Source organism: Miniopterus natalensis, chromosome 10, assembly GCF_054644295.1.
Source record: "Miniopterus natalensis isolate mMinNat1 chromosome 10, mMinNat1.hap1, whole genome shotgun sequence".
NCBI classification, from domain to species: domain Eukaryota; kingdom Metazoa; phylum Chordata; class Mammalia; order Chiroptera; family Miniopteridae; genus Miniopterus; species Miniopterus natalensis.
The window spans coordinates 31,915,325-31,939,228 of NC_142090.1; the positions used below are offsets into that span (position 1 = coordinate 31,915,325).

The 23,904-nt window shown below is 39.2% G+C and overlaps 1 protein-coding gene across 2 annotated transcripts in view; it reads right to left on the bottom strand.

The window, feature by feature from the left end:
- Positions 1 to 10,961: 10,961 nt before the first annotated feature.
- The window catches only part of BLVRA (biliverdin reductase A), a 128,171-nt gene continuing 115,228 nt past the window's right edge, over positions 10,962 to 23,904 (bottom strand). For both annotated transcript variants that reach the window (XM_016212518.2, XM_016212517.2), the window contains 2 exons: positions 16,162 to 16,333; positions 10,962 to 11,316 (listed from right to left, as the gene is read on the bottom strand). In XM_016212518.2, the coding sequence (XP_016068004.2) occupies positions 11,067 to 11,316; positions 16,162 to 16,333 (422 nt within the window). In that variant the 3' untranslated portion in view covers positions 10,962 to 11,066. The remainder of the gene's footprint in view (positions 11,317 to 16,161; positions 16,334 to 23,904) is intronic.

Sequence of the window (23,904 nt, forward strand, 5' to 3'; positions counted from 1 at the left end):
GTTTCTACAACCTGAGGTGCATTAAAAGACTGATAACAATCAGTCAACCCATGCTGTTGCATTTCTATAGCCTGAGGCTCATTAAGAGAATCAGATTAATCAGCTTGCATACAGAGGGAGACAGAAGCAGTCTTCTGAGTGCTTTGAGTCTTTGCCTGATCGGCTTTGGGACTCAGGCCTTGGGAAAGCAGAGTTTGGTGTGCATCATGATACTTTTCAAACACACCCAGCCCCAACAGAGGGGAACTCAAGCTGTGGATTCTTGATAGCTACAAACAGGGTACACAAGGTCAGTCAAAAAAAGTGCCTCACATTGGTTTGATCTAGAGAACTTTCAAAAAGACTGAGAGTCCTAGCAGGCCTACCTAATACATAGAAACAAATCCAAATAAGCAGCTAAAGTGGGGAGACAAAAAACAAGCCCCAAATGAAAGAATAAGAGAAGTCTCTGGAAGAAGAGCTACAAGAAACAGATAAGCAATCTATCAGATATAGGGTTCAGAATACTGATTGTAAGGATTCTCAACAGCATGAAAAAAGATAAGGAAATTATGAAAATTGACCAGTCATAAATGAAGAAAGACATAACAGAAATAAAGACTACATTGGAAGGAATAAACAGCAGATTAGAGAAAGGTGAGGATCAGATTAGTTAATTAGGCAACAAGGTAAAAAAAATTGCTCGATCACAGACCCTGAAAGAAAAAACAATTAAAAAACAGAAGGACAGTCAAAGGGAGATGTGGGACAACATTAAATATAACAATATTTGCATCATAGGAGTTCCAGAAGAGGTAAAAAGTAAACAAGGGTTAGAAAATCTGTTTGAAAAATAATGGCAGAAAACTTCCCTTATCTGGTCAAGGAAAAAGTCACTTAAACTCAGGAGACACAGACTGTCCCAAGCAAGAACTACTCAAAGAGGCCCATGCCCAGACACATCATAATTAAAATGACAAAAATTCAAGACAAAAAGAGAATCTTAAAGGCAGCAAGAGAAAAGCAGTCTGTTACCTAAAAAGGAGCTCCCATAAAGCTGTCAACTGACTTCTCATCAGAAACTCTACAGGCCAGAATGGATTGGCATGAAGATTCAAGGTAATGCAGAGCAAGGATCTGAAACCAAGACTACTCTATTCGGCAAGGCTGTCATTCAAAATAGATGGTGAAATAAACAGCTCCCCAGACCAAAAAAAAAAAAAACAACAACAAAAGGCTAAAGGAGTTAATCACCAGCAAGCCAGTATTGCAGGAAATGTTAAAGGGACTGCTGTAATTAGAAGTAGAAACAGAAGCATTGCTAGAGATGTTAAAGGGACTGTTGTAATAATAAGAAGAAATAGAGAGAGAAACATAGGTGTAAAGAATTAAAGTGTCAATCAATAAGTCCTAATAAATAATAACCTTAAAGACTTTAAGGGAGAGATCAACAGCAATGCAGTCATAGTCGTGGACTTTAATATCCCACTGACTTCACTGAATAGAACTTCAGACAAAAGTCAACACAGAAACAGTGGCTCTAAATGGCACACTAGATCAGATGGCTTTAACTGATAGTTACAGAACATTTCACCCCAAAGCTACAGAATATACACTTCTCTCAAGTGCACATGGGTCATTCTCAAAGATAGACTCTATGTTAGGACCCAAATCAAGTCTCTACAAGTTCAAGAAGAGTGAAATCATATCAAGCATCTCAGATCAGAAAGGCATGAAATTAGTAATCAACTACAGTAAAAACATTCAAAAACATTCAAACACATGGAGGCTAAAATGTATGTTATTAAACAATGAGTGGGTTACCAATAAAATCAAGAAAGAAATAAAAAACTTCCTGGAAACAAGTGAAAATGAACACACAACCCAAAATCTATGGGACACAGTGAAAGCAGTCCTACCTCAAAAAGCACTAAAAATTTCTAGCAAACTATCTAACCCTACAACTTAAAAAATTGGAAAGCTCCCCTGTGAAGCCATGCAGACCAGGGCTTTTGTTTTCTGGATTTTTTTCCCCCACTGCTTCAATTTCATCAATTGTTATAAGCCTATTAAGGTTTTCTGATTCTTCCTGATTCAATTTTACATGATCTCCCTCATATGTGAAATCTAGTGAAAAAAATAGACTGAGGAACAAAATAGAGCCAGAGACATAGAAGTATGGAACAGACTGATGAATCTCAGTAGAAAGGTAGGTTGGGGGAGTAGTGGGGGAGTGGTTGGGGAATGATTCATCAAAAAATTTTTATACATATTTGCATAGTCCATGGACACAGAAAATAGAGTTGTGAAAACCTGTGGGGTGTGGGCGCTGATGAGTGGTGGAGGGATCAATAGGGAAAAAAAAGAGGGATATCTGTAATTCTTTCAACAATAAAGTTGTATTAAAAACAAACAGAAAACAACCTAAAAAAAAAAAAAGGTTTCAATCAAAAGACATAGCTAGCTGAATGGATAAGAAAACAAGACCTAAATATATGCTGTCTGCAAGAGACCCGCTTAGAACAAAAGACTCACACAGGCTTAAAAAACACAACAGCAGGGGTGGATGTGGCTCAGTGTTTGAGCATCAAAATATGATCCTGGAGATCGAGGTTCAATTCCGGGTAAGGGTACATGCCCGAGTTGTGGGCTCAAACCCCAATCATGGTCATGCAGGAGGCAGCTGATCAATGATGACTCTGTCATCATTGATATTTCTTTCTCTGTGTTTCCCTCTCTTTTTCTCTCTCTGAAATCAGTAAAGATATATTTAAAAACAAATAAACAAAATGAAAACAACAACAAACTTCTGGAGGACTTTAAGGGAAATATTGAAAGCAACACAGCCATAGTAGGAGAGTTTAATACCCCACTGACTTCACTGGATAGATCTTCCAGACAAAAAATCAACAAGGAAACAGTGACTGTTAATGATACACTCTATCAGATGGATTTAACTGACATCTATAGAACATTCTACCCCACAGCTGCAGAATATACATTCCTCTCAAGCGCACATGGAATAGTCTCAAAGTTAGACCACATGTTAGGATACAGAATAAGGCTCTACAAGTTCAAAAAGTTTGAAATCATATCAAGCATCTTCTGGATATTTTTACTATATAATACTATGCAGGTGTAAAAAAGAAAGATTCCTTACCCTTTGAGACAGGTGAGACTCCAGGTCAGACCTGGAGAGTATTATGTTAAGGGAAATAAGCGAGTCAGAAAAACAGGTATCACATGATCTTCCTCATAGGTGGAATCTAATGAACAAAAAAAAACTAATGAACAAAATAGATGCAGAGACATAGAAGCTCAACAAACAAAGAAATTTCAGAGGGAAGGTGGGGGTGGCATTAACCTAAGAACTTATAAGCATATGTGCATAACCCATGACACAGACCATAGTGTGGTGAAGGCCTGGAGGGTGATTGCAGGGTGAAGAGGAACAATGTGGGGGAAAGGGGACATTTGTAATACTTTCAACAATAAAGATACAGTAAAACATAAAAAAGAAACTAACTCTACACATAAAAGAACAAGAAACATCTAGAGGAAGTAGATGAAAGGAAATAATAAAGATCAGTGCAGAAGTAAATGACATAGGGGCTAATAAAAAATAAACCAATATAAATGATCAGTGAAACCTTGAGCTGGTTCTTTGAAAAAGATTTTTAAAAAATGATGAAACTTTAGCCAGGCTCATCAAGAAACAAAGAAAATTAAAACAAATAAAATCAGAAATGAAAACAGAGAAGAAACAACTGATATCATAGAAATAAAAAGGATTGTAAAAAAATAATATGAACAACTATATGCCAACAATGTGGGGGAAATGGACAAATATCTGGAAACATACTATCTTCCAAAGTGGAATCAGGAATAATCAGAAACCTGAATAGACTGATAACAATCTATGAAATTGAAGCCGTAATTTTAAAAAAAAATCCTAGCAAACAAAAGTCCTGGACCTGATATCTTCAAAGGCAAATTTTATCACACAGTCAGAAAAGAAACAAAACCTATCCTCTTCAAACTATTTTTAAATATTCAAGATAAAGGAAGAATTTCAAGCCCTTTTTATGAGGCCAGCATTGTCCTCACTTCAAAGTCAGATAAAAACAATACAAAGAAAAAAACTGTAGGCTGATGAACATATATGCTAAATCCTCAACAAAATATTAGCAAATCAGATCTAGCAATATATTCAGAATATAATGCACCATGACCAAGTAGGATTTATTTCAGGGATGCAAGGTTGGTACAATATTCAAAAATCAATAAATGTGATATGTCACATAAAAAATGAAAGATAAAAAATGATATGATATATTAATAGACACAGAAAAAGCATTTGAAAACATCCAGCACCCATTTATGGTAGAAACTCTCATCCAAGTGGGAATAGAGGGATCATACCTTACATTTAAAAAGTCCATCAGTAGATAAAAAAGCTGTGGTATATTTATACAATGGAATACTATGCAGCTCTAAAAAAGATGGAGCTCTTACCCTTTGCAAAATCATGGACTGACCTGGAGATTATTATGTTAAGCAAAATAAACCAGTTAGAAAAAGAAAAATACTATATGATCTTACTTATATGTGAAAACTAATGAACAAAATTAACTGATCAACAAAATAAAACTGGAGGCATGGATATATGGCTAACAGACTAACAGATGTCAGAGATGGGTGTGGTGTGGGGAACCGGATGAAGGAGGGTGGAGTGTTTGGCCAAAGTACATATGTGCATAAACTATGGACACAGACAATGGTTTGGTGTTGGCTGGAGGGAGTGGGGACAGGGGTTAGGTGAAGGTGGTCAGGTGAGGGGAAATAGGGAATATGTATAATAGTGTCAAGAACAAAAGTATAGTAGAAAAAAACCCACCTAGGTGGAAAACACTGCCCCATTAACAGTGACTGAAGAGAATATATTCTATGTTACTCTGGGTAATCTATGCATATAAAAAATGTTGCCTAAAATCTTAGAGCTTGGAAGGAAGCACCGTCTTACTTTCGTAAATTTGCAAACCAAAATGGTGAATTTGCAAATCAACCAAGCTGGGGAAAGTAGCTGGGCACTACAAAAGAAATTCCTTGATCTGAGACAGTGACCTAAATTCACCTGCTTGAAAGATAATACTCTGTTCAACTTTGAATACAGCCAACTTTGTAAGAGTTCCCCAGAAGCACTTAAGAAGGTGATACATTCACTACTGTGGAACACCTATGATTTGTAAGGCTGGTTAATTCACTCTACAGTAGTGAAAAAGACATTGGCACTAAAAAAATAGTGCAACATTGATTGGGGGCCCAGCACTCACAGTGAGGAGTGATATGCAGGGATACTTTGGGAATACTGTGCTTGATATTAGGGAATGTTAGACCCTGCCATGAGGAGGTTAACTCCCTGTGATATTGTGGAAAACTTGCACTCCCCAAGGTCTATTCCCTGCCCTTAACAAAGATTACTCCATGCTACTTTGGGAACCCTGCATCCAGAATTTGAAGTCCTAGCCCCTTCACTGGAGAGAGGGGAACTGCACCTATCCAGAGAGCCCAGGGATGATGAAAGATTTCCTGCTGTCACAATTTGTAAGGGATGGCCTGCGTTGCATTCTGTTACGCAAAGAGCCAAGGTCAAAGAAGACCCCAACATATTGCTTGCTGGTTCCAAAGAAACAACCTGGAGGACTGGCTGCAAAAAACATTTGTCTTTTACAACTTATGGGAGCACTGGGATAAGTCTCTACAACACAGACTTTCTTAGAACAGATTACAGAAAACAAAACAAATGAGCTTGTGGGGTAGATGTGCTTGCACCTAAACTGTGTAAGATCAAAATGCTACCTGTTTACAATCCAGGCTTAATTTGTGAACAGTTTCCTTTTGGCTGTTCCTTGACTTAGGAGCTGGCCAGGCTCCCAAGGTCACACGGCCTTACTTATATTCCCACAGTGTGGGAGGTAGATTTCAAGTTTGGGAAGGGACCCATGTTCTTACATACCACACATTATACCCCAACATGTGTACCGTTCTTCTTCACTAGTGCACAATCTTCCCATTACATCTTTCACATATAACTTGAGGAGGGAGGAGGATGGGTGAGACATTGTATCCATATTCTAGAGCAACAATATAAAGTAGAGCAAAGAAATAACAGGCTTATACATATTAGTGTCAGAGTATATAAAGATGATCACCAGACCCAAGACAACTATCCAAACCATATTGAGATATGGCCATTCTGTTATGTTGACTGGATTTGTGTTGCTAGGCCACCCAGGAGTAGGAGGAGGGGCATCTTTGAACACATTCAACAGTCTGAATCATTGGACCATAGAGCCATGTCTTCAGTTCATCTTGCAAAGTTGTTGGCCTGCACTGGACTAAGGAAAATTAATAGAGTCAAAACAGCACTGGTGGGTATACCCAGGCCACTGCTCTATCCTGTGTAATAATAGTGTTTTAGGTGGTCTCCCTGGCCTTCTAAACCATACCCTTTGACCAGTGATTACCCCCAGCCTAGAATATTAGCGATGAGAGGAGTACAAATCTGCTATATAGAAATAATTAAGATACCTACTCTGATAAGTCCCCCAGGGTTATTTGCTTTAATACTAGCTGGCAACTTACCAACTATGGTAGGTTGTATAAGCAAATCCTGGTCAAGATCTTACCCTCATGGAGTAAGAAAGCACATCAGCAGGTACCAGTTTGAGTTTCCCAAGGCCCAGTTAATACATTAGCTCCAGAGTATATGCCCATGTGTGCTGCCCCAAACAGGTTATTGTCTGTTCTGCAAGAAGTTTTTATCTTGGTATTTGTTGTTCGAACTTGCACTGTCAGGGGAAAGCCCATATCAGCTGCAGAATCTGGAATGTTGTAGGTCAATCTAGGAAGGGCTTTTTATTCATGGTTAATAGTACATCAGAGAGTCTTGTGGTCCATCCTTGTAATGACTCTTCCTCAGTTTTCAGGGTGTTTTTCAACAGTCCATTATAACGTTCAATAAGTCCACCTATTGCTGGATTATAAGGGAGGTGCAGTCACTATTCAATGTTGTGCCTCTTGGCCCAGTGTTGCACATAGTGTCCTGTAAAATAGGTCTCTTGGTCACTTTCAATAGCATTTGGACTGTCAAACATAGCCAGTAAACTCTGTAAGCCCTGTATCTTACCTTGTTGATCCACTCTTTTACTGGGAAATGTTTGCATCAAGTCTGTTGTGATATCTATGCATGCTAGCTCATACCAAGCTCCCTCTGACAGTTAAAAAGAAAAAAACTTTTTCCTTTCTCTTTCCTAAGAAAGAAAAAAAAGTCAATCAAGAGAGTTTCATCTGGGCATCTTATGTTGTCTACTGCTCACTGATTTGTATACTGATTTCAGTTCTCCTGGGAGGTACTTGTGCATCAGCCAATGTCAGGAGCTACCTAGGTTTGGCTCTGGTGTCCTTAGGTAGTTGGTTGATCTGAGGCTCTCTGTGGACCACCTCCTCTTGTCAGCTATTTTGCAACCTTGTGGTTGCCTGGTTTTACTCCAGAGCCTTCTGTAGATTCTTTAGGGTGCAGGATGGCTACTGTAGCTTGGGATATCGCTCCCCTTACTTAGAGGTTTTGCTCTCAGGCACTCACTGTGAGGGAGTTACTCTCTGCTTCAAAGTAAACTCCTCAGTCTCTACAGCATCCTCCAATTCTAGTTCCCCCCACAATGGCCTGCTTCTGGTTCAGACTGACTTCATTCTGTTGCCTTTGTTTCAGTGGCCTGGGCTCAGTGGTTTTGATTAAAAAGCATTCCAGAGAGCACTTTGCCTGCCCAGCCCTCAGCAGGGGTTTTAAGGTTTTTTTCCAGTTCCCAAAGAATATTCCCTGAGAGTCTTATTTTTGAAATGCCCTCCTATGTGCTCATCACCTTTCCCCCTCAGGATTGTGCCCTGTGGGGAATATCTGGGGCCTCAGTGAACTGAACCAGCCTCTTTCCTGTTGGGGGTGGTGCTCCTAGCCTGCTGAAGTGGTAGGAGTGTTCTGCACCTCCTTTCCCAGATCTGGTTGGCTGGTTGAGGGAGTGTTTGTTTCAAACACTACTATGCAGACACAAATCCCAGCTTCCTCTGGTATGTCCAACCAATGCGAGCCAGGAAGGTGGACACCTGTTCATCGATCAAAAACTCAAAAATGCACAAAACAACACAAATGCAGAGAATCCGCCCTGCAAGGTCCCACTGCCCCGTATCAAGGCACCCAGTAGGAGGGGACACAAAGTCAGCTCCAAGCAGCTCCCTGCACTGCTGATCTCAGTAAAGCTGGGGCAGCTCCATGTGCACCACCACGGCACCCCTCAGGGCCGGTCAAAAACCCCAAAATCACCCCACCAGGAGCTCACGGCGGGAGGGCTCTCTTCCTCTTCCCCACACCACACAGATTAAATGCTTTCTGGGATTCAACACAATGCCTTCAGGAAGGCAGAGGGTCCCTGTATGTGGCTGATCAGTGCAGACCTCTGGTCCCTCTCTACTTGGGTGCCACACACTCTGGGCTTGCTTTCCCTATGGTCAGTACCCTGTGCATAAGAGGCCTATCTCAGCTGCCACTACAAGCTTTGTTTCACTAGGAAGGCGCCATCCTCTCCTCTTAGGCACACTGCTCCCCTGGGTCCCTCTGCTCTCCATGCAGTGCACTCCTTCCCTTCTTCTCGGTTCCGGGTTTGAGAGTCCAGCTTTGGATGCCAATCCACACACCCAGGGGAGGGAGCTTTAAAGCCTCTAATCCTTGGGGCTCAGAGGGGGGAATCCCCCTTTCTATGACCCCCCTCTCTTATCAGACTCTATGATGTTTCTTTAGTGCTCCCTACTCAAACTATGCTCACTCAGGTATATTTCTCTGATTTTCCCAAGCTGGCTATGCAATATTTTAGGAGTAAATCAAGTCTGTGGCTGGGAGCAGGGGTGCTCTACTCCTTCTCACAGCGCTGCCATCTTCCAGCCTTCATCATCTCTTCTGCAGTTATTTAAAATGAGTAAGATTAATGGATGTTTTTATTTTGTATCTCTTTACCAAACACAAAATAAGTTTGAGATTAGTAATTACCAATATCAATTAGTAATCTCATAGTCCATGACCAAAAAATCTCTCCTTAACCAAACTTTAGTCAGCCTTTTCTAAATATTCTTCTCAATTAGGCCTTGACTTGGAACTTCCATGTGTCTTTGCATCACCCAATTTTAGCCAAAATCATACTAAATCAGTTTAGTAAAAATCCCCACCCTCAATATATAACCAAATTATTCATCTCCTTTTGGTATCTGATCAGGTTGACATGCCTTCTGTAAGAATCTTGTCAAGATAGTTTTGTCTGAACTCCCTGTTGCCCCTGATGTTTCCTCTTAGTAATTTTACATCTGCTTACCCCTGCCCTGCTCCTTGGGTATAAATCCCCACTTTTTTATGCTGTATTTGGAATTGAGTCCAGTTATATACTGAAGTCTCTTTCCCTATTGCAATAGTCCCAAATAAAATCTGTTTGTACAACTTTACTGTCCAGCTCTGATTTTGAATACCCCATTTCCAATATTAAGTAGGGAGTATAATATTAAAAGAGCAGTTATCAAGCCCATGTGGGAGAAGCTACTGCACTACATTTTAATCATAAAATATTTAATTTACCTAATACTAAATGCTGCACAGTGTACAAAAATAGATACAATACAATATGCCCTGACCGTAAGGGTCATTTGATGTAGATAACCAATAAAATAAATTGACTATTATTTGGTACAGATTATTTTATATGGCAAATATAATAACAACTGTAAGGCTTTTAAAAAATATTTAAATTAATGTATTTACCTGCTTTGTTTACCTTGATGTACTATAGTGATGTAATAAGATAAATAGGTAAAAAAAAAAATAGAGTTTGCCTCCATCAATGACCTCATGAATTCTGAAATGGTTAATGGCATGTGAAGGGGAGGCAAAAATCAAGGTGGAGAATTTACAGAAGCAAGAAAGCTAACCCAAGCTTTGAAGAAAATGCAATAGGACCATCGATGAAACAAAAAAGCAAGCTTCCTGGGACTTGGCTCTGCTTCAAGTTCAGCAGAGTCTGACTCAACATCAGGGACAAGTTCATACAGATCAAAGGCTAAAAGCACAAACACATTGATGGCTCTCAACTAGATGCCTCTTTTGTCTCAAGTCTCATCTCCTCCAGGCAGCCTTCTGAGTGCTTCACCTAAAATGGAAACCTGACCATGGTTTCTCCTATTAAATAACAGCTTTCAGTGTCTCTGTACTGTTTAATAAAAACATGCCAGCTCCTTCACCTGGCTTATGGGGTCCCCCATGATAAAATTTGCCTCTCTGGGGCTCCCTCCTCCAGTAAGTGTTCCCAGTGCACTCACCATGCTGCTTCTCACTGTATTTCCTTATGTTAGTCTCCTGCCATTAAAGCCATACTCTCACCTTTACACGGTTAACTTATTCATCCTCAAGATCTGGTTTGGCAGTCTTCCCTTAACCCCTTTCCAGACGGTCAGGGCCATATCTTTTTTTTATTAAACCTAGTACATTATAGTAACTGGCTTGTGTAACTGGTTCCTTTATGACACTGTGAGTTATTAAAGGCAGTGGCTATGTCTCATTCATTTTCAGAAACCCCAGTACTTAGCATAGTCGACTAGTGAAAGTTTTTGAGGGAAAATAAAATTCCTTAAAGCAGGGAAGAAGGTTCATGGCACTATTTTGTAGTGGCGGAGTGCCTGAGTGGGGTTGAAAGATTGGTTCTGCTACCTGGGTGATTTCAAACAAGAATTTCCAAACAAGCCTGGTAATACCCTTTTGATAGGGCTGTTAGAAAAAGTAAATGAAATCAGGCATACAAAGCATTTGGATCAGCTTAACCAAACTGAGTGCTTTTCTCATCCCCACTATTTTCAAAAACCACTCCCAATACAACTTGTGACAATAAGCAAAACCTGTTTACCCAAGACATGTTTAATTGCAAGAATAAAGTCAACTCTTGATAACAATCAAGCTATGGTTTCATCTTGGAAGAACCCTGTTGCTTTCTTTTCTTCTTTTAGCAACAGTATTTCTGGATTTCTTCCGCAAGGCGCAAGCAGTGCAGGATGCGTTTCTTTTCAGCAGCCAGTTCCATTTGGGAAAACTGGCCCAAGAGTTTCTGAACGAATACATTTTGATCTTTCAGAAAAATATTCTTATTGACTCCTACATTTGGCATATTCTCCAGGGACCCAGATTTGAAATGGAAGCTTAAATGTCGGTTTCGTTTTAGACCAGGTCCTTTCTCTTCAATCCACGTTAATGGACTGCAAAAACAAAAGAACCATAATGTTAGAGATTACAAAGGAGGGCAAATGAATACTTGCTGGCACTTGAGCACCTGCTAACAGGTCCTCATTTTGTACCCACCTTCCCTGCAGCTGCTGCTCACTGTGGTGGGTATGGTGGCAACCCAACCTTCACCAGCCTCCCAAAGGTCATGGATGGTTATTTTCTACTTTATTGCCAAAGAGACCTTTGTTTAATTTTGCCATCAGCTGAGGAACTCATGCAATGATTTTTGTGTGCACAACAATTTGTTATTCAGGAGTTTTTACTCCGAGTGTTATAGATCCCTCTAGGAAAGCCAGATAAGAACTACAGGCAATCCATAAACCACCGGAGATTTCATGAAGTTTATTTCCATGTGTATGTGCATTTTTATGGGAAAGTATTCTTTCACTACATTCTCAAAGAAGTCTATGACACCAGCGAATGCCAGAAAACAGCAGATTATCCTTGCTGATTAACAAAGTACCTGTTTCCATTTAAAATATGCCCCCAGACTGTCAGCACTCACAAAAAAATAAGGTCCAAATAGAACAGACCACTTCTACAAAGACTCTTTTCTCTTGGTTTATCTTTTGTCTTTATAGTAGATAAGAACTGTGTTATCTGCTTAATGCAAACAGAGCAACCTCTTAAGTAGACTTTGAATTAAACTAAGAAGGTTTATTGAATAATATGAGAAAAATATATTAAAATCTGCTTTCTTTTATAGATTCTAAAAACAATACAGCATTAAGGACTTTTTAAATGAAAAAAACCCACAATTATTCCACCTAAATAAAAGTATCTTTAGTTTGACATAATCCTTTCCTATATTTGTCTATATGTATATGGCATGTAAATTATAAAATATAAACAATTTTGGCTATGCTTTACCTATTTTTAAATATTTTTATTTTATCTGCATAGCATGTACAATTGATTATATAATTTATTTAACATTTTATTGTTGCCAAATATTTAAGCTCATTGCAATTTTAAATTAATATGAATATCCTGTATTCAACATGTTAATACATATATAGTGTTTCTTCCTTCCTCTTAGAACAAAGTCCCAGGAATGAGATGATTTCGTGTTGACTGCTAGCTACTTATATTTGCTTCTCCCACCCTTTTCCTACAAGGATGAGTCAGGGTCAAGAACAAGGCAATTTTGTTGACTGCTGTGCTAAGTGATACAGTTCTCAGTGTGAACAGGGAAAATGTTAAATCCTGAGCATTTATCAGGGTCTCTGGCCTTCTCTTGTGTCCTGACACCATTATTGGGATTTCTTCTCTCCTTTCCCACTGAGCTACAACAGATCAGGCCTACAGTAGGCAAGTTAGACAAGCATTGCTAAGGAATGAAGGGAAACTACTGTTTGCTTGCTTGCTTGCTTGTTCTGTCTCTAAAGTGATGCAGCATAATAAGGCTTAAGATTTACGTGTGGGTTGCAGGAAGAGCCTAAACAAGTCACTTAAGATTGTTTTGGGCACAGAAGAAAGCTCAGGGTTGCTTCCAACCTAAAGAAGTCCCCTCTTTGGCTAACCCAGCTTACCAATACTAGAGTGTGGAGTGAATGTGTAAGAGGGCAAAATCTGAAGTATATAAAGTGGAGACATTCTAATACCCATTCCTGCAAGGAGACATCAGGACAAATGTTGACAGAGTAACTTCCTCATTTTGTGGTCCTATATGCTAAAAACTTTAAAAGCCAAACTGTTTCCTAATCCTGTATTTACATGTGACAACATCAGCTGTTTGCATTTTACTGCAAAAAGGATGGAGTAGAGCTGAGGATGGGATCTGGTCTACTTGTGTTCTGGGCTTGGACAGCACTTAACTTCAGATGTCCCAACCAAAAACAGGAGCTTTAATTCACAGACAGCTCTTCTGCTCCTCCTCTCTGTGAAAACCTTCACATGCAAATATTTGCATTCATCAACCTGGGCACTATCATAAAAATGCTTCTTACTTCTCAGCTTCTACAGGAAGGTGTTTAACCACATCCACATTCTGAGTATTAGCATATATGTCTTCAAGAACTGTGCAGGTGGTCATTTTCTAACAGTGCTCTTCCGCCAGCCCTGAAGGATAAGCAGGCAGGGACATGCACGGTTTTGGTTTCTACCAACCAGCTTCAACAGGAGTTGAATTTTATACTTCTTGTATATACTGGTTGTCCATATAAGATTTGGGTTGAAAAAGTATTCTACAGAGTTTGAAAATTGCTGGTTAAATGCAAAGAACATGGGCTTGGGCGTAAGTTGTACTAAAATTTCCTGGATAATTCTGGAGTCTGAGGCAAATGACACATACCTCACTGAGAAGTGAGAATTATAAGGTATAGACAAGGCCTGGTGTGTTTTCCATAATATTTCTTTCTCATATCCTTCCTGTGCATTTTGGGGGAGAAGGTGTGACAATTTGGGGACTGGAGACAGGCTGCCTAAGTGTGATTAAATGTGATTTTCACACAATCACTTATTAGCTCTGTGACCTTGGCAAGATTTTCAACCTGAGTCTCAGTTCCCTAGCTGAAAATAACGCCCACTTCAGAGAGTTGGTATAAGGAATACATGACAAAATCCCTATAAAAGGGCTAAGGCTATACCTAAAACATAGTAAGCACTCAAAAAACATTAGCTAATTCTACAACAGGGTTTTAAGTAATGATCTCTGTCTTGCTAGTTCTTTTATTGTGACCTTTCAAGATCATGCCTCCCCTCTTCCCCATCTCCTGCTGTGGTTCTGCTCCATTCCACTATTTTGTTTGAAGATAGCTGTAACTTAAAAATTTGTATCTGGAAACAACTGGCAGAAGCTCCTAATATGTAGTAACAAGACCTGGAAAAACATCTACTTATAAAATCTGGCCTGCAGACTAAGAAAAAATTGGGGGGAGATACAGAAAAGAGGCTCACAGATCCCAAAGCTGTCTTCCTAGGCAAAATCAGAAGCCAGAGCTGCATTCATGGGATAAAAAGGCTTTTCTTTGTCACATAGTACACTGTACCACAGGGTATGTAAACTAAGCAGGGATCAATCTGCTTTAAAGAACTGTAGTTCAGCAAGTTTCCTATTTTGGAAGTCATTAAAATGATCCATGTGTGAATCAATACTAACCCATAAATCAAATATTCACATTCAGGTCAGGCAAAGACTCAAGTAAACAGTAATTAAATCAAATTAGTAAACTAGTAAGGTGTTCTATCTATCAACTAAAATTTTTTGGTTATGACTCCATACAAACTCTATCAAAAAGTTGGTCTAAATTATTCTAAAAAATTAATTGCATGACTAGTTTTTTAGGATTTTGTTTTGTATTTGCTTTATCGAGGTAGAGTTGACAAGTAACATTATATTATCTCAGCCTGTGGCTAGTTTTAAAAACATAATACAGCCTTTAGAAACATTCCAGAATGTGATGACAAAGATTAATATCAATGCTCCTTATTAACTGCTTTAACGCCAGATAAAAATAACTTGAGATACTTCAAATAGTCTAATCTACCTAAGAAAATTTCTCATATCCCTCCATATAACATACAGCCTCAGAATCTGAGGGAATACAAAATGTGAGGATGTTTCCTCCATCTCAACGTCCTAACAGTAAAAATAAATAATGAGTATACATCTTTACCTATGTTGTGGTGGTGGTGGTGGAATTAAAAATGCAACTTGTGAGGTGTAAAGTATTATATGAATTTACAAATTATAATATGGTATTTGCCATCTGCCCCAACCTTCATCCAGCTCTTGCTTCCTGTCTGACTCCTACTCAAACTTCAAGACTGAACACAGCACCTCTTCCTCTAAGAAGCATGATCTGACCTCTCCAGGTTCCCCTCCCCTGTATTCCTGTAGCATCTTGAGCTACCTTTAGCTCTGAATACAGTGGACAGGTATGAACATGACTGCAATTCTATATGGCCACATCATAACCTGGGGCCACCGCTGCTATCATTCCACATGCTGTATGTCCAAGGTCTGCATGTTTCACAGTCATCTGAAGATAATCCTCAAAATGGACATCAGGCTTCATTTGGGAAATATTTTTCTCTTTTTTTAAATACCCAACAGTCTGTTTGTTTTACTACCAAAAGACCAACCTACCAGGAAATACACATAGAAACTCTAAAACCTTTGCTGTTTTAAATATTTTACAGAGCTGAAATGCTTTTAAAGAAAATTTATAAGTGTGCTTTTGTTGAAAAAGACTTGGTATGAGAAATAAAGAATTAGAATATTTGGGGAACAGTATGACAGTGTGATGTGATGATAAAGGTAATAAACAGAACCTTAAATTTTGGTCACACTGAGTGATGAACATTTGGACATGTGATAAGCAAGCAGGGTAAAATGTTAATGGCAGGATCTAGGTGGTACTTGTATGGGTGTTCACTGCAAATTTTTTCAACCTCCCCATATGTCTGGAAATCTTATAATAAAATTTTAGAAAAAATTCAGTCCACAGAAGCTACTAGGTCTGATATAGTACCTGTTCTGTCTGCAAAAGCAGAAAGTCCGCCTGGCCAGGCATAGCTCAGCAGTTGAGTGTCAACCTAGGATCCAGGAGATCGGGGTTCGATTCCCGGTCAGGGCACATGCCCAGTTGCGGGCTTGATCAATGACTCATCATTGATGTTTCTATCTCTCTCTCTCCCCTCCTTTCCTCTCTCTGAAATCAATAAAGATATATTAAAAGAAAAAAAAAAGCAGAAAGTCCTTCTGGAGTTGGGGCTAAAGGGTGTAGGCCCACTAGATTCCCTCTAGTTTCACCTAGGTAAACACAGGAGGATGTCCTTAAGTTTCCTTCTCTTCATGGTTTCTCACAACCTACCGTTTGTTCTCTGTCTCCAAGCATACAGTCATTTTCATGTACTGATCTTCCTTTCGCTCTTCCAAAGTGGCAGACGCAAGAGAAAGTTCCCCAAAGAGAGAGACCAGCCAGGTCAGGCGAGAGATGCCACTGAAGGCGGGGAAGCCAAACCGCTCTTCTTCCAATGGGCCAGCTGTGGAGAATTACAAACACTGTGGGAACTGGGAAGTAAAGGACGGACAGCTGGAGAACTGGGGTGGGACATACATGGGTATGACAGGGAACAGAAAATGTGGCTGAGTGATTAAGACAATACTACCTTGCCTTACCACATGGGTGTGCAAGACAACTAATAATACTGATGAAAACTCAGGTGCTTGAATGTAAGCTCTTTCATAAAATTGTTTTAATTTTTTATTGTTTATTAAATTTAGTTTTGTTAGAATAATAAAACATTTTATTAAAAACAGCAGTCCATCTAGTCCACAGGATAATAAAAATGTTTCAGGTTTCTAATATGTATGTGTATATATACTTATACACATATATACACATAGCTACATATCCTCTTCAGTTAGTGATTTGAAAAAGTAAATAAGAAACCAACATATTTAGTGCCTCAAGCCTTATGTCCCAATATATACAATATAACTAACTGTATACATGGCAAGAAGGTAAAAGTTTCATGATAACTGAAGAATACTGTAATACCCATAAACTGTCAATATCAAGACAATTGATACAGTGTTAAGTGTTTTCTTAGTCTTGATACTTTCCTGAACAAAATTATATTCCAAGGATTATCTGTGTGATAAATCTAGTTAAGATATAGCTCCTCTTTTTCCCCAGCCTAAATTTTAAACATAACCTAGATTTAAAAGATTTCGTACCCATTACATTGCTCTATAAACCAAGTATTTCTTATAATTATGATACTTAATAAAACCATTCAAAATTATTAGTATGTTTTTTAAAAGATAAGTTAAGACAGTGACCTGAAATGACACATTAAACCAGATAAATTCCATTGATACTTTTAGAGCATTTCACAGCAAAGCAGCAAAATACACATTCTTTTCAAGCACAAATAAAACATTTTCAAGGATAGATCACATATTAGGTCACAGAACAAATCTCAATAAACATAAGAAGACTGAAATCATAACATGCATCTTCTCCCAACAAAATGGTATGAAACTTGAAATCAATTACAAGGAAAAAAACCCTGAAAAACACACAAACAAATAGAGGCTAAATAACATGCTACTAAACAATGAATGAGTTAACAACAAAATCAAGGAAACAATCAAAAGATACCTTGAAACAAATAAAAATAAAAACACTATGACTGAAAATCAATGGGACTGAGCCAAAACAATTCTAAGAGAAAAATATATATCAATACAGGGCTACCTCAAGAAATAAGAAGAGCCCTGGCCGGTGTGACTCAGCTGGTCGATCATCGTCCCATGCACGGAACGGTCACCTGGTTCAATTCCTGGTCAGGGCATGAACCCAGGTTTTGGGTTTGATCCCCAATTGGGGTGTGTGAGGGAGGCAATTGATTGATGCTTCTCTCTCCCTTTCTTCCTCTCCCTTCTTCTCTTTCTAAAATCAATGAAAAACATATTAAAAAAAGAAATAAGAATCTAAAATAAACAATCTAACCTTACACCTAAAGGAACTAAAAACAGAAAAACAAGCAAAAGCCCAAATGAGTAGAAGAAAGAAAATAATAAAGACTACAGCAGAAATAAACAAACAAACAAAAAATAGCCTAAAAAAATACAAAAGATCAATGAAACCAAGAGCTGGTTCTTTGAATAGATTTAGAAAAAAATGGTAACTCTTTAACCAGCTTGTCAGGGAAAAAGAGAAAGGTCCCAAATAAATAAAATCAGAAATGAAAAACGTTAATGACAACTCACACCATAGAACAACAACATATGATTAGAAGATTCTATGAAAAATTCCATGCCAACAAATTGGACATTCTGGCAGAAATGGAAAAATTCATACAAAAAAACAATCATTTAAGAGTGAACAAAGAAGAGACAGAAAATCTGAACAGGCTGATAACTGCTAACAAAATTAATTCAGTATTCAAAACACCCTCAACAAACACAAGTCCTGGACCAGATGACTTCACAGGTGAAGTTTACCAAAGTTCAAAGAATTAACACCTATTCTTCTCAAAATATTAAAAAACTTTAAAAAAAGGAAAAGATCCCAAGCTCATTTTACAAGACCAGCATTATCCCATTTCTAAGATATGGGATATTACAGACAAAGATATTACAAAAAAATTATAGACCAATATCCTTGATGAATATACATTAAAAAATACTCGATAAAATATTAGCAACACAAATTCTGCCATCCATTAGACAGGTCATACACCATGACCAAGTGGGATATATTTCTGGGATGGGATGAAGAATGGTTCAATATCTGCAAATCAATTAACATAATACACCACATAAACTAAACAAAAGATAACAATTGTATGATCATATCAATAGATGCAGAAAAATAATTTGACAAAATCCAGAATCCATTCATTATAAACACTCTCAGCAAAGTGGTGACAGACTGAATATTCCTAATAATAAAGGCCTTATATGGTTAGCTCACAGTTAACATCTAACTCAACAGTGAAAGTGTTTTTCTTAAGATATCAAACAAGAAAAGAATGCCCATTTTCACCACTTTTATTCAGCATAGTATTGAAAGTCCAAGCCATAGAAATCAGACATGAAAAATAAAGGCACATAAATTGGAAAGAAAACTCTTATTATTTGAATATGGTATGATACTATATAAAAAGAACATTAAAGAATTCACCAAAAACCAATAAGAACTGATAAATTAATTTAGTAATGTAGCAGGATACAAATTTAATATTCAGAAGTTGATGGCACTTTTATACACTAATAATGAACTGTCAAAACAATCAAACTGATATTCAAATTATAATATTGCATCCAAAATATAACATACCTATGAATAAATTTAACCAAGGAGGTTAAAGACATGTACTTGGAAAACTATAAGACATTGAAGAAAAAAATTGAAGAAGATAGAAATAAATGAAAGCACATACCATGTTTGTGGATAGATAGAATAAACATCATTAAAATGTCCATACTACCCAAAGCAATCCACAAATTCAATACAATCCCTATCAAAATACTAAAGGCATTTTTCACATAACTGAAGGAAATAATCCTAAAACTTATATGAAACAACAAAAGACCCAAAATAGCCGCAGCAATCCTAATTAAAAACAAAAAAGTTTGAGGTATTATGCATTATTTCATGTTAATGCATATCCTTTAATCCTTTAAAGTGGGTATTTATTAACATATGCATTAACATGAAATAATACATACCACATACTTAGCACAGTTCCTTGTACAGGTTAATAGATATTATTATTTATTGCCATTATACTATTTTAAATGAAGAAGAAAAATTTTGAATTGAGGTTCCCCTACATTTTCTGGAATCTCATGAAGAGATGAAAGTTTTTCAATTTAATAATGCCAGGTCATCAATAGACATATGAAAAAATGCTCAACATTACTAATAATCAGAGAGATGTAAATTAAAACCACAATGAGCCTGTCAGAATGGCTATCATCAATAAATCAACAAACAGTAAGTGCTGGTGAGGATGTGGAGAAAAGGGAACTTTTCTGCACTGTTGGTGAGAATGCAGACAAGTGCAGCCATTGTGGAAATCAGTATGGAGTTTCCTAAAAAAACTAAAAATGGAACTGCTTCACAACACAGTGATTCTACTTCTGGAAATATATCCTAAGAAAGCTAAAACACTAATTTGAAAGAATATATGCACCCCTTTGTTCACTGCAGCATTATTTATAATAGCCAAGATCTGGAAACAGCCCAAGTGCACATCAGTAGATGAGTGGATAAAAAAAGCAATGGAATACTACTTGGCCATAAAAAAGGAAATCTTACCCTTTGGGACAGCATGGGTGGACCTGGAGGTTATTATTCAAAGTTAAGTAAGCCAGTCATAGAAAGACAAATACCATATGATCTCACTTATATGTGGTATATAATGAAGAAAATAAACAGGCAAACAAAATAGAAACAGAGGCATAGATACATGGAACAGACTGACGTCTATCAGAGGAAGGGGGTTTGGGGAACTGGATGAAAGAAGGTGAAGGGATTAAAAAACATATATAATATCACAGACAACAGACAACTGTGGTGATAGAGGGAAAGGGGGGTGGAGGTAGGTGGAAGTAGGCAAAGGGGGAGATAAATGCAGATGGAAAGAGACTTTGCCATGGGTGCATGATGCAGTGTGCTGATGATATTTTGTTGAGTTGTACACTTGAAACCTGTATAGTTTTGTGAACAAATGTCACCCAATATATTCAATTAGAAAATATAGACTGATAAGATGGCTGTGGAGCAGGTGGAAGCTACACACAAACCCTCTTGGTCCAAAACCTATTTACAGCTAAAACATGGAGAAAGCAACCTGAATATCCAACTGAAGGACACCTGAACAGGAGTATTATATCCAAGGATTTATAGAAGTTACACAGAGACTGGTAAGGAGGGTGATGATGCGGAGAGGGCTGGTTCCTTCACCCAGGTGTGGCAGCAAAGAAGCCGGAGGGATATCTCAGCTGTTAAAGTACCCTCTAAGGAAAGTGGAGTCTTAACTCCAAGAGAGGACTAGCAAACCAGAGCGCAAGGGCTAGGAAGAGGAGCCTGAATAGTATATGGCAGCCAAAATCATCATCTGTCTGCTGGAAAGAGGAGTCTATTAGAATCGTTGCTCTCCTAAAGGGCCAAAACAGAAGCTTGGTGTTGGGCACTCACCCAGTGCTCTGATAGAAGGAAGGAGATTCAGGACATACAAAAGCCAAAAAGAAAAGATGTGAATGACATGGCTCCAGAGAGAGATCTGGAGGGTCAGCTACTGAGGTCCTGGTCCTGAGTAAACATCCCACATCATCCTCAGGAGCCATCTTCCAGGGACAGACAGGCACTCCTATTCTTACAGCACCAGCTAGGGAAAGTGCACTAGCCTGGTCCTCTAAATACTGGCAACACCACCCTGCTAAACTCAAGTCTAGGAGAAATGACTATTGGCTGCACTCAACAGGTACCTAAGGTATGCTCTTTTTCTGGAGAAACTATAGGCAGACTCTCAGACGGCCATCAAACTTAGTAGCTTTGGAACAAGGGTCAATCTTTCTCCCATCCCACAAGTTAGGCAGGCACCACCACCAATGGAAGACTACCTTGTCTGCAATTCTGGCAGCATTCCACTGTGGAACTAGGGGGAGGCATGCAGCTTGCTCTCCTCCTGCAGGCCTGTGCCATGCTCATCAAAGGGCTGCCTTGATTTGCATTTCCAAATCTTGCTGGCCCCATCCTACTAAAGCTCAGTTTCATGGAGGGAAGGGGGCATAGCTCAGAGCTGGGACCTTAAAAGCCACTCCCTTGGAGCCTTCCATCAGGGTCTCTGGCAGCATGCTGCTGAACAAGGGGGAGGGGAGCAGCTTGCTCTACTCTTAGGGGCCAGCACTACCACTGGCTGCCTTGATCTGTTCCTCTAAGCCCCACTGGGGGCAACTCCACAGGAGTGGAGGGGGCGCAACTCAGACCTGAAACATTTGGTGTTACCCCCTCAGAGTGTGCTGTCAAGGTCTCTGGCAGTGCACTGCCAAGCTATGGGGAGCAGCTCGATCCCCTCCCAAAGGCCAGTGTCACCCTTAGAAGAGGACTGCTTTGACTTGTTCCTTCAAGTCCCACAGCAGGGAAGGAAGCAGAGAGCACAGGTTGGAGCCAGGACCTTTAGAATGCGGTTCCATTGGGGTCTCTGACAACATGGATGCAGAGCTAGGGGGAAGAGGCACGCAACTTGGTGTGGCAGGCCAGCACTACAACAAAAGGAAAACTGACTTGGTTTGTTTTTATAAGTCTTACTAGCCTCATCCTCCTGGGCTCAGTTTCACCAAGAGAAGGCAGCTCAGCACAAATCTAGGACATTCAGAGTACATCTACCTAAGAGGCTCTAGTCCAGAGCTCAGCAGGCCTGGCTAAGGGGAGAAGTGTAGCTCTCTGCCCTCCCATAGCCCAGCTGGTGTCATCCCCAACAGAAGACTTCCTCAATCTGTTTGCCTGTCTCAGTGACAGTGTCCTGTCCTACCAAGCTTGCTTCTAAGTAGGGATAGCTGGCTGCACCCAAGCTGAGCCTGTGATGCGCTCCTCCTGGGGAAGTTAGAGTTGGAACTCTGGCAGAATCTGAATAGTATGACTCTGGCATAGGGGTCACATTCTCTCCATTGAGTGCTTTTCCACACTGCCCCCAAGTAGGGAACACACTAGTCCTGTCCTTCCAACCTGGTGACCCTGCCTACTGAGCTTGAACTCTGTGGAGGGTTAGTGGGTCATGGTTAGCTTAAGCCCACTCTACAGCCTTTCATTGTAAGACTCTGAAGGAAATCCAGGCAACTTCAAGGGGAGGTCAAAGTAGCTGACAGGTGGAAGTCACCTCAGGGGGCCTTGGACTTTTATTGATCTGCCTCTTGGTCAGAGCTCCACAAAGCCAACCCTTTTACATAGACTGGCACCTCATAGGTGACATAGACACAGACATAAACAGTGAACAGTGTGGTAGCTCCAGACAGACAGCCCATGGCCAGTTACACACAACAGATGACAGCAACCCCACTGTACCTGAACTCCACTCAAGAGGATCCAGAGCCAACACAACCAGGGGTAGGCTTCTGACCACACCAGAGACTGACCCAACTAGCCACATAAGCAGCACACCCAAAGGGGGATTTGGGCACGCACCAGTCCCTCCTGGGAAAAACTCCACCTTGGGGACCAGCCCCTGCTCAGCATCTCATCCATGATGATCAAGGTTTACCCTTATAGCCACCAAGCCTAAAGGGTTAACTCCACTTGCAAAAGGGCCAAGAGCATTCAACAAACAACTACAACAAAGAGTGCGTGCACATAACCAACAAGAAACATTCCTGGAGCACAAAGCTCAAATGATCTGGAAGATTGCACCACAAAGCCCAACAAGACACCTTTATCATAAAGCCATCATAACAAGTTTGGAAGTCATAGCAGATCTACCTAGTTCACAGAGACAAAAGTGGAGAGACAAAGAAAAATGCCTCAAATGAAAGAGCAAGAGAAATCCTCAGAAAAAGAATTAAATAAAATAAATGAAATGGAAGCAACAAAAATACCAGATGCAGAGTTTAAAACAATGGTTATAAGGATGCTCAAGGTCCTTAGGGGAAGAATGGATGATCTCAGTAAGAACAAAAAAAAGAGATGGTAAGCATTAAAAAAGACTCAGGGAGTCAACTGGGGAAAAAGAGGGGATATCTGTAATACTTTCAATAGTAAAGATAAATTTTTAAAAAGACATAGAAACCATAAAAAAGAGCCAGTCAGAAATGAAGAATATAATATCTGAAATGAAGAACACATTAGAAAGAATTAATAGCAGGTTAGATGAAGCAGAGGATAGAAACAGCAAATCAGAGGACAAGATAATAGTAAGCATCTAAGCAGAACATCAAAAAGAAAAGAGAATTAGGAGAAATAAGAAAAGTTGAAGAAACCTATGGGACAATATCAACCATAACATCTGCATCATAGGGGTACCAGAAAGAGAAGAGAGAGCAAGGGAGAGAAAATCTGTTTGAAGAAATAATGACAGAAAACCTCCTTAACTTGGCGAACCCA